We start from the raw sequence: 16,954 nt of genomic DNA on the forward strand, positions 1-16,954 counted from the left end.
TCAGTGAAGTAGACTCTGCCATTAGATGTCTAATTGAAGCCCTACACAAATACGACACTAACTGTAAACATAAAAAACATGCATTCTATACGTCCAAGCCAAAAGTCCATCTGTTGACCCATCTATCTGAAGATTTATGAAGATTCGGACCTGCTCTTAACTACGAGACTGAAAAGGGAGAGCAGTTCAACAAACACATTCGTGAACACTTGTTTCATACAAACCGTATAAACACATCGAAAGATATATGTCTCAAATTTGGTAAACAATATATGACAAGACATATTATTGATGGTGGTTCATGGATAGGCAAGAATGGTTTAAGGAAAACCCATGGAAAAGCTATTGCAGAATACATGCAACAAAACTCTGATGGGAAATTCCATGAAACTTTGCTCAGTGGGTCCAGAGAATTTGCAGACAACAATAGTACAGATTTGACCCCTGGAAGAATATTAAAAGACAATACATTTGCTCTATTTAGGCAAAGCAATGGACATATCATCATTGGAATGGTGCTTTTTTCTAAAGTATACCATTTGTATATCGAATATCCATCTGCACATGCTGTTAACAACAATTATCATCTAGCACTCAAATATGCTGATGATATATACACACCACTAGATAAATTGAAGGTTGTTTGTCTATTAGACATGCATCTGAAAGTTGGCTGTAAATATGTTGTTAATCTCAACAAATTTGGTTCATACTGGTCCTTCCTTTATTCCTTTTATTAATTTTTTATATCTTTTTTTTTATCTCAATAAAACATTCCAATTTCTTTAAGTCATTTTTTAGTTCTCTTCTGTTACACTAGAAATACATTTGTAGATGTCTGTACTGCAAGCATTCCCTTATAAAGAACACAAGTTTTGATTTATAAGTATAAAAGAAAATTACACAAGCGATATATTTAGTAAGCCAATAAGATAACAGATGTGTTTTCAATTTCCTAATTTGATATCAAATTTCATCCGTGGTGATTATACCTAAACTCCCAGTTTTTATTTTTGGAATAAGATAACACTATGGGAAAAAGGTGGTCTTTTTTGAATTTGTGACTTCATTTTTGGCCTATAATAATCAAAAAATCACCAAAAATCCAAGTTGAAACAAGAAAATCTTTGTTCTTTGAAATGGTTGATAAAAAGCAAATGAATCGCTTAAAATTAAATCTCAGGAGGGACAAATGTCCATTCTAATTAAACATCTTACATTTTTGGTAAATATATATTGGAATTGAGAAATATTGGATGTCAGAAATAAAAAAAAAAGAAAATATCTAAACTTTCTGCTGCTTGGATAAAATTTGTTAAGACAATTTGAAAAAAAAAGAAAAATTTATTACAAAAAAAAAACAAATTATATATCACTTAAGGCACCAAGTGTCAATTTTGGGCCACGTTTAAGGCTAGGCCAAATAATGTAATGGCTACCATTGACATTTGATGGCACCAAGCCAACCAACTCTACAATGTCACTGGCATGAATCACTATAGTCTTCGGCTTTACTACAGATGTAATAGGCAATCCATTTTTCAAATGTACACTATATATGGTTATGAGAGCTAGTGGCCATCTCTTCGAGTTGTGTACATGTTGGAAGAATATAACCACCTTTCTGAAGAAATGCTTATATCCTGGACAGTAAGAGCAGGATCTTCTGGAGTTCATGTCCACTTGTAGCTGCACATGAACATGACATGCCTCTCTTGTAGAACTTTGGTTGAATGCAGTGTCAATAACACAACCATTAAGATAGGCCTTGCGGCTTGTCTTTATGGAAGGCTCAAGCATACTAAATTCTTCCCCCTTCAAATCATAAAACGTTTTAAGAAGCAATGAAAGATGAGATCTATCTTCAAAGCTATCGAAAATTGTTAAATTCTTCAAAGGCCCCCAGAACTCAATCTCACACTCAGCATTGGCAGGATCACCTCCTTCTGTAACAGGCCACCCATCGGTATATGCACTGTAAACTAGAAGGTTAGCTGGTGGAGTTTTTGTGTTTGCAACGGTTGTCAGTTCCGCTACATGCTGGGATTGTGCCAGTCTGATCATGATGTTTCCAGCATTGACACTGACTTGGGAGTTACTCTTGATGGACCTGGAGTACTCACCAATGGCTCTTTCCACGGATCGTGTGCTATATGCTCTTGGCGGGCCATATAGATCAATCATCTGAGGATAATGCTGAATAATGTGCTGGTTAATTGTGAACACGCCAATGTCAATATCTGCTGTAGAAAGAAGACTCTCTAGGAATAAGTTCCATTCTACAAGATTACTAAGAAAAAAGGTAAAAGTAAATTACTATGAAAAATGAAATAAAATATGACATTAAACATACCTTCTTATTGAGGTTTGATCCTCTGCTGATAACTCCCAGCTCATGAGTAAATTGCATGTTTGAACCAGGCCAAGTAATGCATTTCGGGCAACCAAGTCCTGGACACGCTCTGCAACCAACGTGGGGACAACAAAGAGTAAAAAGTCTGCCCAATCCACAGCTCTAAAGAAACCGGCATTCTTTGTCACGTCTCTCCAGGCACCATGCAACGATGTAGGGATTGTGGATTTTGTGGCTACCATTGCAGCACCAATCTCCCTTTGAGTGGCAAGAGAAAGACATAGAGGATGCTTGATTCCATACTTTCCGCGTACAAGTCCCCATACTTGTTTACCAATTCCGTGGCACAGACCATGCATCTCATCTAACGCAAAAAAAAACGGGCCAGAGAATGTTTCCATTGAGGCTAACGGTGACTGACCATTGAGCCCCTTTCTGTCTTCACTGCTTGCCAGATTGTAGTTTCTGAAACTCTCCAGTGAGCGCGTCTGGGTTCCAGGCAACATGCGGAAGTACTGGCCATGTTTAGGAGTTTGGCCCACTACGTGACAAATACGACAGCCATTCTTACTCGTGTGGCCAACATGGCATGCCAGCTTTGCCAGAGCTGGAATATCGCCAGTGGCCATGAGGACATGTACCTTTGCCCTGATCGTTGTCGTCGGTGTCTTTACTTCCATGCCTTCTGTCTGGAGCAAACGGAGATCTCTCAGCGTTGGCTCAAGAAAAGACCAGATGTCACTGGGACCAGTGCAACCAGGAAGCATTGCTATTTGGATCATCCTGTTTTTCTCATAACGGATCGTCGGATTCAAGTTCAAGACAGTTGCATGAACAATGGTTACTGATCCAGGTACATTGTGTGGGTTGAACCCGTCCATGGAAAACGAAATCGCAATATCATTTTCACCAGAAAACAGATGCTTCATGGATTGGTATACATGACCATCGAAAACATCTGCTTTCTGCCCGTCTTGGCTGGATTGGTGGTTATGATGATAGAGCATTTCAGCCCTGGACTTGTCATCAGCCAAGCACAAAGCAAGCTGTCTGGCCAAAGGAAGCTGTACGATCGATCTCACAGGAACCCTGGTGTCACTTTCGCTAGTTTGGCCATTTTTGTATCTTGCTTCACCGCATTTTACGCATGCGATATCATTCTTGTTGTTGAACTGCATACAACCTCTGATGCAAATGTCGTATCCGTCTGCTTTGATACCCGAGAAGCGCTCAAGAAGCTTGTTTCCAAGGTGTGGGCTGCATGCTCAGTACGTAATATTGATAGAACAATCAAGGATCTGGTTGAAGTGTTCTACAATCTTTTCATGGGCTCGACAAGAAATTCCGAACTCTTGGATCAACTGCATGAACGCGAGATTCTTTTTATCATCGTTGCTGGGAACAGGAAGAGGCTGGCTAAAATCAAAGACTAGCGAGGGTGTGGTGCCTTCAATTTCGTCAATGACATTCTCACATTCTTCTCCAAAATCGTACTATAGTAAGATAAACAACAATAAGTATGATTATCATAATATATGTATTTATGTATCTCACCATGGACTCATCATCTTCAGTACTGTCAATGATATCCATATCCTCACTACTGCTTGTGTTGATGTTTTCTCTGTTTGTTTATCAAAGTATACAGCTACTTAATATACTGTCTATTGTTTTGTGTTTTTGCTTTTGATAAGCTTACCTAAAAGCCAAGTTAGGAACCATTGCTGATGTAAACTGGCTTTGATCAGGAAGAGAGACAGTTTGGGAAACTTCGCCATTGGCAAGTAATTCTGCCCTATTTGTCATGCATCGTTTGAGACATCTTTTATATGTTCAACTGTTATTAAAGGTCGACTTGCAAGTACGGCATTGGTAACGAGGGGCTTTTGTAATTTTGGACATGTTTGAGGTAGGTAAAAAAAAAACTTTGTTATATAAGTAAGAATAGAATTAATTACTTTCTGAATGTATAGCTTTATACTTAATTATATAAAGACAATGATGTTATATGCGTTCTGAATATATGCTCGGGATCTTAAAGAAGTATCTGTATGTCATCAGTGAAGTTACTAGATCAATGTTTCTTCAGGAGTAACCAATAGATTTGTACAAATAATTTGAAACTAATAATTTGAAGCTAAAAAATTGAAGCTAAAGATTTGAAACTAATAATAGTTTCTGGTAAAAAAATTTCTCTTTCTTTCTTTTTCTATAACAAACACATAACTGATTTTTTTTACAATTATGAACAATACAGACAATACAGTGATTCAGTTGCTTCAAGGAATACAAGCTGCACTTATTTCCCTAAAGAGTGGTCAAGAAGCATTGCTAGGCCGTCAAGAAGCATTAGAAAAAAAACAAGATGCGATGCAACTTCAAATGACAAGTTTTTACAATGAATTTAAAGATCGGGAATTTCCAGATAGAACTATTGTAACCTCTACCAGTGTAAGCAAATACTATAACAACTAAAGTCCTTTCAATTAATGTCAAACATAATAGACTCTTACTAGCATCATTCCAAGACCCATATCAAAAATCAACGATATAACTTTAAAGCATATATACAAGATGATAACAGACGATCTTAGAATAGAATTGACCAAGGAAACCAAGAGAATTGTTAACACATGTACCAAGGTCATATGTGATCAACTGGCAGCTCTTCCATCTGTTCAGGATCTTGGAACAAACCCTGGCTGGTCATTGCTTCCTCAAGAGGATAAAAACAGGCTGTGTATTAATCATTCCATCATACTCAGAGACAATGGAATCGATTTTACCAGATGCCACAGAAACTGGGCATCAATTGCAAGGGTTAGCCAGCTCTGGAGAGGGCGTAAGAAGCGAGAATACTGTGGTAAGTTCATATCTGATAGGTACAATAAATTGTGTAATTAATGTGAGAATATGTAATAATCTGAAGGAATTTTAGCCAGTATGATTCATGAATAAAATATTATTTCTATTATAACAACCAATAAAAACATTTTTAAATAATGATCTTCTATGAAATAATTTTTTTTTGCCCAATTAAAACTGTGAATGGATCAGAATATATATATGAGAACCAATTGAGAGAATGCTTTTGTTTAAATGACCAATACTATCAATGTGCATACTGCAATAAAGTTTATATTATCCAATTAAAAGTAGCAGTATAACGAAAGTATTTTATGAGTGACAATACAAAGATTCTTTTTTTCCATCTATACCAATAAGAAAGCTCTTTTTTATTTTCTTTCTACCAATAGAACGAGAAGAATAATACATAAATTTAAATATCGGGATATGAATAAAACCTAACATCCATCAGTCAACGGAGATCTAATTATATTTCCAAAAATAGGGATGGTCTTTTTGCTGGTTTTACCAAAACTGCCACCCAAAAGACCACCTAAAATACCACCTAAAAGACCACCAAAAAGACCACTTTTTTTCCCGTAGTGTAATATTCAATTATTTTTGATACTTTATTCGATAACTTGTCAACTATGATTTCCTTAATATTTACAAGTAATTCATTTTTATGTGATAAAATATCCCAATAATCAAAACCTATTATTATAATAATTCCCAATGGTTTTTGCAGTGTTGATCGTGGACTGCATTCAAAAAAGCCATGTTGGTACTAGTAATCACATCTTGGTTTCTTTTCTGTTGGTCAGAAGTAAGAGTGAAAACCTCTCATGCTATTTCTTGACCATGGACTTCGTCCAAAGAGACTTGAGCAGCACTGTTAAACAGCAATTAGTTTCTTTCCTGGAGGGAAAGAGCAAGAGCAACAAAATCTTGTGCAATATCCATATAATCAGTTGCACTAATGTTACTGTCGCTTTCAGAAATACAAGTTACAGAAGTGTTTGTGTTCATCTTTTGTTTTGAGTAAGCTACAAAGAATAGTGTAAAGAAAAAATATTAAGAGTATAAGTTTTGCAATATAAAAGTTTATTGTTTTATATGTATATAATTGTATATATTATGTCTTTAAAAATTGCTTTTCATTAAAATCGTATTCTTATACAGTAATTTATTGTTTTTAAGCATAATTATGACTGTGAAAAATATATTTTAATTAACATTTTCAAAATTTAATTATTTACTCCTTCATTCTTTATACACAAAAATGTTGACAAGTAAAAATCCACAAATAAATGATAACTAAACCACTTTCAAGGGGTTTTATCTGAAAGTTTTTCTGCTCTCAGCTCCTTAGATACTTCTGGAGGGACGTACAGAAGATACAAACAATGTGTTGAGTCGAGAGAGACCCAGTCAAGGCAAAACATTGGTGACAATAACAGTTGAGATATCCCAAGACCTGATAAAAACTCACGTTCAGAGTCATATGCTTTATCTGCCAAAGGGATACAATCTACAATACCATTGTATTTAGATAAAGAAAATCCACAGACTGGTGTAGACATGTACTATATTACAGGAAAAATTGTGCTTCATGTGATAAACAACACATTTGATGCACCTATTAATAATAAGAATATTATTTCTTTATGGGGTAACTTAACGTCCTTTCAGAAGAATTATCTTGTTCACAAGGTCAAGAAGAAAGCCTTGGAGAAGAATATATACCTTAATAGATTTAAAAACTCATGGGCAGTCTGTCATATGCTTTCTCAAAAATGAAGAACTGTGATAAATGACACAAGAAAGAAAAGAAAGATATATTTCTTTAAATAACAGTAAATTAATAAATCTATATCCGAGTAATACATTATGAAAGAAATTGTATTTAGCAACTGAGTAAAAACACCACTGGCATTAATTAGTTTAATTAATTTAATTAATAAAATCAAACTATAGACTTTTCACGTATAATGTATGTTATTTACACTTCTTTTTAATATATTTCTCTTAATAGATAGCTTGTTAATAGAGTCAAACTTCTTTGTGGCAAAATTAGCAGCTGTTTATTTTTGTCGCTGGAAGTATTTTATTGACTTAGGACTAGACTATGATTGTGACAATTATTTGTCTACTTTTTTCAAAAATTATTTGAATATTATTAGAAATTTATATTGAAAACATACATTAATCTGTCAAATTAATGTCAGAAGATTTGTAAAGAAGTACATATGTTTTCTGTTGTTATTAAGCTTTTCATGCTCTTTCTAAGTGTATTTATATATTATATTTACAACAAAGAAACTAAATTATGAAAGAGCTGTTTTTTATGAAATATATTAAAATAATCAACAATATATAAAGTAGATTAAATATCAATTTTATGTCTTTTTGAACTTTATTTTATCTTTAACAATCACACCACAACCTATCTAACTATGTGTAATCCTCTTGAAATAATTCTTGTCCAACGCATCCATAAATGTAGCCAGCCATGCCAAAGCTATCATAGGATGACTTCTCCTGCACAAAGAAGTAGACATAGAAGTGTATGCAAGAGATTGGTTTTACACGAATTAAGCAGAAAAGAGTGCATCTTCCATTTCCGTTTCTCCTTCCAAAACATCCAAAGGATCACAAATGTTCTTTGAATAGATGAAACCTGCAACTTTCCAGGCACCGCCTTATTTTCTGCCGGTTCAAATTTGAGACAAAAAGATTCAAAGGAACGAGTGACCGCTTTTTCTTTTGTTTTTTTTTAAAAATAACTGTTTGTTTATGAAAAAAAAAAACACTTTATAAAATACAAAATAATACATGTGTAATGTTTTTTTTATTGACGTTGGATATTCATATTTCTAAAACTATTTCTATTTCTAATATTATCTATTCTATCTAACAATTCTTTGATGTGTCTGAGATAAATTATATGACTCATTGTGTTAATGTCAGAAATCGTTTGCATGTTCAAGATCGAGACTTTGATGATGAAGTAAGGAGGTGTGAGTGATAAGGTCTGTAGTAGACGTATCAACATCATTTTGAGCACCTACAACATCTTCTCTACCGTCTTCTTTGTCAACAATCACAACTTCTTCTTCTTCAGCTAACACTGCTGGTCTTTGCATTGCCAAGTGATTGACATCTCTTTGAATTGTCTATAAGATGTTAATCTTATGGTATCTTTTGAGAAGAAATGCATGCTTGCAAGGCACTTGTCAAGAGATGTATCTGGAACACAAACAGCATTCGATTAAATCATTTACAACAGTGATAGACTATCATGTTGTATTATTTGTAAAAGACTTGATTTGCCACTTGCCACCAGAGTTACCCATACTAGTACTAATCACATTTAATGGACTGATGATCATAGAAGGGAGTATGTCATCTTCTATCTTGGATGCAACAAATTCATTTCTCACAAGTTCGTTTTTCTACCAGTCCCATCTTTCCATTGTTTAAGTGAATACAATCCACTTCTTGTTCATAGAAATACTCTACATCGTTTGTAAGGTCAAACACAAGGCGATTCAGTCTTCTGATTCTAGCACAGCCAAAGTAGATGGTCTTGAGCTGGTTATGCCATGACTCGATGTAGTTATTTGTCAAATATCTTCTATGTGAGTCATCAACATAAGGGCGCCCCCATCTTTTAAGCAATACTTTGCTTCCATTCCATCGTATTTCGAAGTATCTCAAGAAGTGTAACTGGTCGGGTATATCGCATTTGAAGTCAAGGATTCTTATCAAAAATACTTCTTCGTTTGACTCCATCAAGATATACTTCAGCTTGTTCTTTAACTCCTGCTTGTATGCTGCCAGCTGGCCTGATGTAAATGATGCATCAAGTCTTACTTTGTTGTCGAGGTTTGTTTGCTAAGCATGAAGAATATGGAATTCACAATAGTGAATTGCAACGTGAGGAAATGCAGATGTAATTGCATTAACTTCTGGAATACTACAGTCAATGGTGATATTCAAAGGACGGAAGTAGCTTCTCTCACAAAGATGCATAAGCCATTGGCTGATTGGTCTGACTGTCTGATTATTTGTGACCATGTAAGCAACAGAAAACCCTTTTCCACTTACCTTGTATTGAGTCACTAAAGAGTACATGACCTCTCCACTTCTTGCTGATATGCCATGAGTAGCATCAAGGCAGAATGATGTAGCTATTCTCATAACTCTCACTTGGGCAGGCAATTGAAAGCCAAAGGCAAAAAGATTGCTTTCAATGTTATTAACACAAAGGTCTCTGGTAAAAATGCAATAATTTCTTTCTGGCAATTTCTCATTCATCCAGATAGCAATAGATGTCTTCTCATCAGAGTTGAACATATACAACAAATTTGTCATCTATTTTATTTCATTTTACCAAAACTGTTAAATACAAACTTCCTTTTATCTTTTTTTTAGCACACCTTCTTTATTCTATTGTATATCTCTTCGTAATTTGGCTTTCTAACACCAACACCCCAGCTGTCAATCTGTCGAAGGACAGATATTCTTGTGCTTCTACAGCTGCTTCCACTTCTCAGTTGATCTTCAATCAACTTAATAGCTTCAAAAGGCAAGAGCAAAGTTCTAATCTCTGATCTGTCTCCAGGAACATGATTGTTATGGTCCCTTGTCATACAGAATGTAATAATAGTAGGAGACTTTTTGAACTGCTTTATTTTCAAAGCTCCATTACATTCACATGCCTTTGATTCTTTTTGTGCAGGGCATGAATCTCGCTCTGATATATATATGACTGCACGATGACACTGACGTGTTTCTCCAAAAATATATTCTTTTGAATCAAGATGTCTTTTTTTATTCCATTTTGTTGAACAAAGAGTATTGCTTTGGTCAAGACAACGTCTCCATTCACTAGCTTTTACAGGTATGACTACTTTAAAAGGAAGCATCTTAATTCCCTCCAAAGACAAGTTGACTAAAACATTTTGAATGTTTGAAATATCATAAATAATTGGGTTAGACATGTTGAGATTGGTGTTTAATTTGTATTCGAAATAAAGAGAAGAAAAAGAGAAGGAAAAGGGAAGGAATAAAAAAAATCCCCAATAAAAAATTAACTTTTTCAAAAAGCCACTTGCAAAGCCTCTGACAGAAAAAAGCCTCAAAAGGTCAATTTCAAATTTGAACCGGCAGAAAATAAGGCGGTGCCTTTCCAGGGATAGAAATTGAACAAAATCTTGGACTGGCAATTCTTCTCAACTGATACTCTTTTCCAAGGCGCCTAGATGACATGGCACATTATTTTGGGATAAATGCTTAAAATATATCAAAAGTTTGCAGAGAGATGGAAGATCTGCTTTTTGAAAAAATGAGGTGGGGTATGCAGTTTGATACCTGCGACTTTTCTCTGTTGAAAATGGAAAGGTTTTAAAAGACTATCTTTGACAAGGGTGCCACTTTTGACAACATTGTTGGATTTATTAACGGAATCATGCAAACAGTATGTTGCCCCACTAGAGACAGAGATAACCAATCTGTGTTATATAACAGTTGGAAACATATTCATGCATTAAAGTTTCAGGCAGTTGTAACACCAGATGGCATCACCTCCAGCTTACTAGGTCCTTTCATTGGCTCATGTCATGACCATTTTATTTATACCATCTCAAAGATTGAAAATAGATTGAAGAAATACTTGGCCCCAACATCAGACTCAGAGAAGTATTACGCATTATATGGTAATCCTGCCTACATGTGCTCTATAAATCTATACAGTCCATACTTGAGAGCTGTGCTCAATGCTAAAGTCTATAATAAATAATGTGTGTGCATATCTATAAGTTCTCAACTATGAATAATAGATCACAACAAGTTTTGTAATAAGTCTATGTCAAAAGTTCATATTGCAGTTGAGTGGGATTTTGGAGAAGTACAAAAGTATTTTAAATACTGCAAATACAAATACGCAATGAAGACAAAAGAAAACAACCTGGCAAAAATTTACCAGTTGTCATCAATATTTAAAAATATGTATCATTGCATTAATCACAAAAAGTTGTCCACTGGTTCCTATTTTAATTTGCTACCACCATCTCTTGAAGACTATATCTCTGGATAGACAAGAGATAAAATCGAAGGAGAAGACATAGAGTAGTGTTACGTAACATGCACTTTGATATAAATAAATTGCTTTACTTTTATTTTTTGTCTGTTAATATTTTTACAAGCTTTTCCATCATCTTTTTCATTCTTGCATTTGACTTTTTCTGTTCACTCACATACCAAAGCATCTTTTCTTGATACTCCTTTTGTGAGCTTAAAGACTCAAACATCTTCTGGCAAAATTGTGTTTGCTCATCCATATACATATCATATATGGCCTCGTGTTCATCAGCACTAATAGTACCAGTTGAGTCTTCCATAGTGCTATCTTTGCTCTCAACGGTTGCATCTCTGTTGCATGTGACCATGTTCATTGGCTCGTCACGTTCCTCTCTGTTCAATTGTTTTCTGTATTCCTACCCGGCAGAGGACTTTGTTTGCATTGACTTCTCCAACTTGTTCTTCACAACCTCCTTCTTTTGAATAAAATCTTTCTTTCTTGCCTTCTTCATATCATATTCCAGTTCCTAAATTAATAAATGCATTCATTGCAAATTAATAATATATTCTGAAAGACATTGAAAATCTGGATAAGTTTTATCTTTTCATATATCTGCATTGCTGCCTTTTCAATTAGACTTCTGTATTAGTTAATTCCAGATAAAGAGGTTCTCTCGTTTTCATCAAAATGAACCTTGTGCCAACACGCATCATACTGTAGATGTTTGTCATCAGATGCTACAGCATTGACTGCATTGATAACTTTTTGCCATTCACTTGATGTATTTTCTCTGGGGCAGGTAGGAGAAAATATCCTAGCATACTCTTGAAGTAGTACTAGCTCTTTGTCATAAGTTCAGCTACCTCAACATTCTGATAGGCTGACTGTAGGAACAGACTTTTTGCCTTCTTGGCCTTTTGGACTTGGACTTGGAGAAGGTGGTATGTATTGGTGAATAATCAAGTTTCTTTTGTTTTTTTTTGGTAGTATTGCTGACTTTATTTGGTTCCATGATTGATTAGATAGTAATAAAGATATGACAATGATAAAGATTATAGTTTGTAAAAAAGTTGATATATGAAATAGAAAAAATCAATTTATTATGAGTTTTATACTCAAGGCTTGGAATGTTATATTATTATTTTATTACATGAGAAACATAATGACTTTTAGAGACAGTTAATTAATATTTCACTCTGGAATTTTAATATATGTTTGTTAAGGGTCTTATAATAGATTTTATGCAAAAAGTATTGAAAATTTATTATTGTATATGTCTTCATAAATTTGTAGGATAAGGTTCTCACTATTTGACTAGATTAAATTGAAATAGAAAACTTAGGCTTATCAAAAAAAGAAGTTGTAGTTGATATAAGAAAAATATATACTCCGATAAGCCTAAGTCGAAGTATAAGCTTAATTGACTTTATTAACAAGCTATCTAATTTTGTTTTTATATTTTTCCATTGTTTTTTATATGTCTTTTTTCAGTTCCAAGATTTTTTTTAATAAAATATATTTTTATTTAAAACATCATGCATTTGCTGGACCAATTATAAGAAGAATAGATATATCTAAAAAAGATATAGCCCTACTATACTTAGATTATTTGATTGGATTAGAAAAAAATAATCTGAAATCCAACGAATTGTATCTTCCAGCTTTTTTTATAAAAAGTGAAATATTTATCTAAAAATGATATAATTTTACTATTTTAAAAGATTTTATTGGATTTAAAAAAAAGTAATTTGAACTCCCATAAATAATATTTGCTGTAAATACTTTTAATTTACTAAAAGCCAAGATTCTATTGACAGACATTATAACTCCATGACTGTAGAAATTAGATCACAAGAGATTTTTAATATCAAATTTAGATTTGATTTACTCCCAAGCATTTTGATTGTTTTAAAAAATTCGAAGTTTTTGGAATATCAATTTAGAGCAATTTTCTGAGATATTATGTCTGCGTTAGGTAAATTCAAAAATGTAAGTATTCATAAATGTATTTTCTCAGAGTTTTATCAAAAACAAAAAATGACTTGGTAAAAATCATAAATTTTTATTAAGGAAAATATTTATTAATATAAATTTTAATTAATACCACCTATTGTACACCTGGGAGGCAAAAAACCAATATGATCTGAGCTTGTTGAGATTAATTACAAGATTGTTGTCATAATGAATGTGCATATCAAGTTTGCAAATCATTGTCAATTGATTAAGTAGAGTAGTTAGATTATTAGAGAACCTTTGTGCCAGGAAAAAATTGTTCTCTTGACTCTGGACGCTACTCTCAACTCTGTAGTGCTCTACTCTCAGAGAGAAGATTTTTCCAATAATATAATGAACTGGCTGGTCTCTACTCTTCTTGAGTGCAAATACTCCAAAAGTATTATTACAAGGTGAGAGATCTGCAATATTGTCAATATCATTATTATCAGTAAAGTCTCTTAATCTGCCAAACAAGATATTCTGGAAGTTATTGTCAATATTTTTGTGAAAGAATGCGGCAGTATTATCACCATAATGCTCTCTCTGGCTGACCTTGTTCATTTATAAACCACTATCAATGACGTATCTCATAACTGCTTGCTTGGCAAACTTGAGACATATGTCTCTTGAGATGTTTAACCTATTTGTATGCATTAGATGTTCATGAATATGCTCATTAAACTGCACACCTTTTTTTGGTTTTTTAATATAAAGCAGTTTCAAATCTCCAAAAGTTGTCAAGAAGATGCGTGAGCAGATATACTTTTGGTTTCAAGATATATGACTTATGACTCTTGATACCACAATTCTTGTCATAAAAATACAGTTTTTGGATCAGGCTAGCAACTGTATTTTTAACTTTTGTAATGTAAAAATTATAATTATACTTAAATGCTCTAACAAACACCAGAGAACAAAGACAGCCAAGATGGACAAAACATGAGGTTATAAGAGAGAGTTCATTATTATTTACAAACTTGGTAGCCAAGACAATGGGGAGGATTTGTATAAGAATCTTAAATTCTCTTCCAAGGAACGAGCTGCAATGTCTTAGGAGTCTAGTAAAGTTTTGTAATAAATCTTGAGATTTCCTATATTCCTTCAAAGAGTCTATTAGCTTGTTCAGTAAACTGGAGTGTCTCTTTAGAACAACCTTTACCAAATCGGTCACCAAATACTTTGCAACACTAAGAAGAATGTTATATAGTATTTCTACAGGTGTATCAATCAACAGATCAGACGAATCCAGATCTAACAGTATGTCTGTTGCCCTATATCTGAAGCTTAGTTCACTTGCCTTAAAATTTTTACCAGTTAAGGGAGCATATGTTATAGTTGAACTTCTATCTGAGGTAGATGCAGCAATCTGATAATTGTCCTTGGTTCTGCTAGCATGACTACCCATACAGTGTATCTCATCCTTCAATTTTTCTACAGTTCTTTATAACACTATGTAGCATTTCCGGCATGGATACAGACAAGTAGGGGCACATAAATCACAGAGTTTAAAATGACATGGTGTGTCAGCCTCAATCCAAAGGAGTGGTGCTATGACTAAGATATATTTGTTGTCTTCAGTTGAGAACATCACCAGTCTGTTTTCAAGCATCTTGAGATCTTTGACAAATACAGAGAGCAATGTCATTCCACTTGCACTATCTTTCTTTGGGATTGCCAATAGGAAGTAGATGTTTTCCATCAAAGACCTCTCTTCAAAGGAAAGAGCTACACACTTCATAGACCAACTTTTGTAAGAATCATACTGCTTCAACTGGCTTCCTGACATATCATCAGTAAAGGGTGTTATTGGAGCAATCCTAACCTTGTAAAAACAGTTTTTGTTATTTAGGCTGTCAGAACCTTGAGAGATACACTGTTTCAGGAAATAGGGGACTAGGAGCAAGGGCCAGTGAACTGGAAGTACAGGGTCAATCATCTCTGAGAGCACACTGAAGCAAAAGTCAATATTGATAGGAGAAGCATCAATCTGAAGTAATTTCTCGACTCTCATACTGGTATGCTTAGTTTCAATGTGAACAAAATAATTGTTTTCAGGGAGCAAAACATTATAACCTTGAGCATACACAACAGAGATGCCTATTGTATGAAAAGACTCTACCAAGAAACAGGCATTGGCAGAGCCACCAGCAAACTCAACAACATCTCTAAACCAAAAGTCTATCTTGTTGTATGTAAACATCAGCTGCTAGAAATTCTTGTGCGTTCTCTATTTCTTACCTTGCTGTAAGCATACAAACTAGTCTGGCATACGATCAGGCATAGCAAATATGGACTTTGCTTTCATAGGGTTTGTGGCAAGTAGCTTCAAGTGATCTGAGGGCATGTTTACATATGCCAAGACAGACTTGTTTTTGGGCAAATCGATTGTCACAGATGTCGAAGTGAGTACAGGGAGCTTGTACTTCTTTCTACTCTGATAGTTTAAGAGTGCATCCAAATGGGATAGCTTGAAAGGTGACCTGTTTGTGATGACTTTCTCTTGCAGCTTTAGAACAAGTTTGATAGTAAAAAGAATCTTTTTCAAGACTCTACAAGAGAATATATTGTTGTTACCATCTACCAGAGCAAGTAGCACCATTGACTTAAGGTCTAGAAATGGGTGAGTAGTCGAGGTATTAGAATTTCAGGTTAAGTATGATCCAAGTAAGCTGTTGAGCTGATCAACATCTTCATCCACGGGGGAGTCAAGATTGGTTACAGAAGACATCATGCTATCCCGGATATGCATATATAAAAAGTTAGCTAGGTCTGTATCATTCAGGGCATGACTTACTTCCTCCATATTGATATTGCTGCCATTGTCAGGTTTGTCAGTTTCACTGGCACTTTTGTCAATTTTGCTGGCATTGTCATTAAGCTCAGTGTCCATTGTATTTTCTATGGTAGAATCAGTGTCTTTGTCTTCACATAATAAATCTCTATTTTAAGGAACAGAAGATTCATCAATTTTGCAATTATGAATATCATCAAGATTTTCAATTGGACTGTTGTTTGTGAAATCTTCTGATGCATAGAACTTTTGTAGATGGCATCTAAGATTACACTCCTGACTGAAGTTCTTTTCACAAAGCCAACATGTTGTTATGTTTTTGGTTATGCTGAAGGTTGTTTGGCAGTGAACTTTTGAAGTAAAGAATGCCACTTTTGCATGCTTTGTTTTTTTTTGCAATTCGTGCCACCATTACATTCTTAGCATGCAATGTGTGATGAAGTGGAACAACATTAAAATAATCAGCATATATTTATTACTTTTTACTCTGAAACTACAAGTTGATTTGTCTCAGAATCTAATGAAAAATATTATTTAGATAACCAGTAGCAATCTTCCATTGCTATCTATAAACCAATAAGAACTGATTATTTAATACTGTCTAGCTTGACACAAAAAATAAACATTGAGAGTCTTTTTTTGTTTTATACAACTTTTTTCATTTTTTTAAAGATCTGCTAACAAATGGAGCATAATTTTGCTACTCATTAACTAATTATACTACAGATCAACTCTGATCCTCCCACATGATTAAGATCTTGAAAAATATTGCTAATAATGTGATTCTATTTTGATTTCTGATTAATAAAATCTCATTGAAGTATAATAGGGCATGTGAAATCTTGACATAAAGAGACATATAAAGAATCTTGCTTGTATACTG

At 34.1% G+C, this 16,954-nt stretch overlaps 8 protein-coding genes across 8 annotated transcripts; 4 read left to right on the plus strand and 4 right to left on the minus strand.

The window, feature by feature from the left end:
- Positions 1-272: 272 nt before the first annotated feature.
- PHYBLDRAFT_166617 (hypothetical protein) lies at positions 273-740 on the plus strand (the record flags this gene model as incomplete). Its single annotated transcript, XM_018435443.1, has 1 exon — positions 273-740. The coding sequence occupies one exon, from the start codon at positions 273-275 to the stop codon at positions 738-740; it is 468 nt and encodes a 155-aa protein (XP_018293408.1).
- A 432-nt stretch (positions 741-1,172) lies between these two features.
- PHYBLDRAFT_64293 (hypothetical protein) lies at positions 1,173-2,595 on the minus strand (the record flags this gene model as incomplete). The annotated part of the gene is made up of 3 exons (XM_018441273.1): positions 1,173-1,201; positions 1,977-2,290; positions 2,354-2,595. 3 exons carry the CDS (start codon positions 2,593-2,595, stop codon positions 1,173-1,175), a joined length of 585 nt encoding a protein of 194 aa, XP_018293409.1.
- A 910-nt stretch (positions 2,596-3,505) lies between these two features.
- PHYBLDRAFT_158389 (hypothetical protein) lies at positions 3,506-4,371 on the plus strand. The gene is made up of 2 exons (XM_018433777.1): positions 3,506-3,851; positions 4,048-4,371. The coding sequence occupies exons 1-2, from the start codon at positions 3,542-3,544 to the stop codon at positions 4,095-4,097; spliced, it is 360 nt and encodes a 119-aa protein (XP_018293410.1). The 5' UTR covers positions 3,506-3,541; the 3' UTR covers positions 4,098-4,371.
- Positions 4,372-4,597: 226 nt separating this feature from the next.
- Positions 4,598-5,311, plus strand: PHYBLDRAFT_166619 (hypothetical protein; the record flags this gene model as incomplete). The annotated part of the gene is made up of 3 exons (XM_018435444.1): positions 4,598-4,804; positions 4,859-5,216; positions 5,283-5,311. 3 exons carry the CDS (start codon positions 4,598-4,600, stop codon positions 5,309-5,311), a joined length of 594 nt encoding a protein of 197 aa, XP_018293411.1.
- A 2,855-nt stretch (positions 5,312-8,166) lies between these two features.
- Positions 8,167-10,206, minus strand: PHYBLDRAFT_166620 (hypothetical protein; the record flags this gene model as incomplete). The annotated part of the gene is made up of 4 exons (XM_018435445.1): positions 8,167-8,376; positions 8,660-9,097; positions 9,311-9,577; positions 9,643-10,206. 4 exons carry the CDS (start codon positions 10,204-10,206, stop codon positions 8,167-8,169), a joined length of 1,479 nt encoding a protein of 492 aa, XP_018293412.1.
- Positions 10,207-10,673: 467 nt separating this feature from the next.
- PHYBLDRAFT_166621 (hypothetical protein) lies at positions 10,674-11,300 on the plus strand (the record flags this gene model as incomplete). Its single annotated transcript, XM_018435446.1, has 2 exons — positions 10,674-10,920; positions 11,044-11,300. The coding sequence occupies 2 exons, from the start codon at positions 10,674-10,676 to the stop codon at positions 11,298-11,300; spliced, it is 504 nt and encodes a 167-aa protein (XP_018293413.1).
- A 79-nt stretch (positions 11,301-11,379) lies between these two features.
- On the minus strand, positions 11,380-12,297 carry PHYBLDRAFT_64296 (hypothetical protein; the record flags this gene model as incomplete). The annotated part of the gene is made up of 3 exons (XM_018441274.1): positions 11,380-11,677; positions 11,705-11,811; positions 12,283-12,297. The coding sequence occupies 3 exons, from the start codon at positions 12,295-12,297 to the stop codon at positions 11,380-11,382; spliced, it is 420 nt and encodes a 139-aa protein (XP_018293414.1).
- Positions 12,298-13,382: 1,085 nt separating this feature from the next.
- On the minus strand, positions 13,383-16,170 carry PHYBLDRAFT_166622 (hypothetical protein; the record flags this gene model as incomplete). Its single annotated transcript, XM_018435447.1, has 5 exons — positions 13,383-13,832; positions 14,044-14,719; positions 14,756-15,458; positions 15,552-15,786; positions 16,075-16,170. The coding sequence occupies 5 exons, from the start codon at positions 16,168-16,170 to the stop codon at positions 13,383-13,385; spliced, it is 2,160 nt and encodes a 719-aa protein (XP_018293415.1).
- Between the last annotated feature and the right edge of the window lie 784 nt (positions 16,171-16,954).

Source organism: Phycomyces blakesleeanus (assembly GCF_001638985.1).
Source record: "Phycomyces blakesleeanus NRRL 1555(-) unplaced genomic scaffold PHYBLscaffold_7, whole genome shotgun sequence".
NCBI lineage: Eukaryota > Fungi > Mucoromycota > Mucoromycetes > Mucorales > Phycomycetaceae > Phycomyces > Phycomyces blakesleeanus.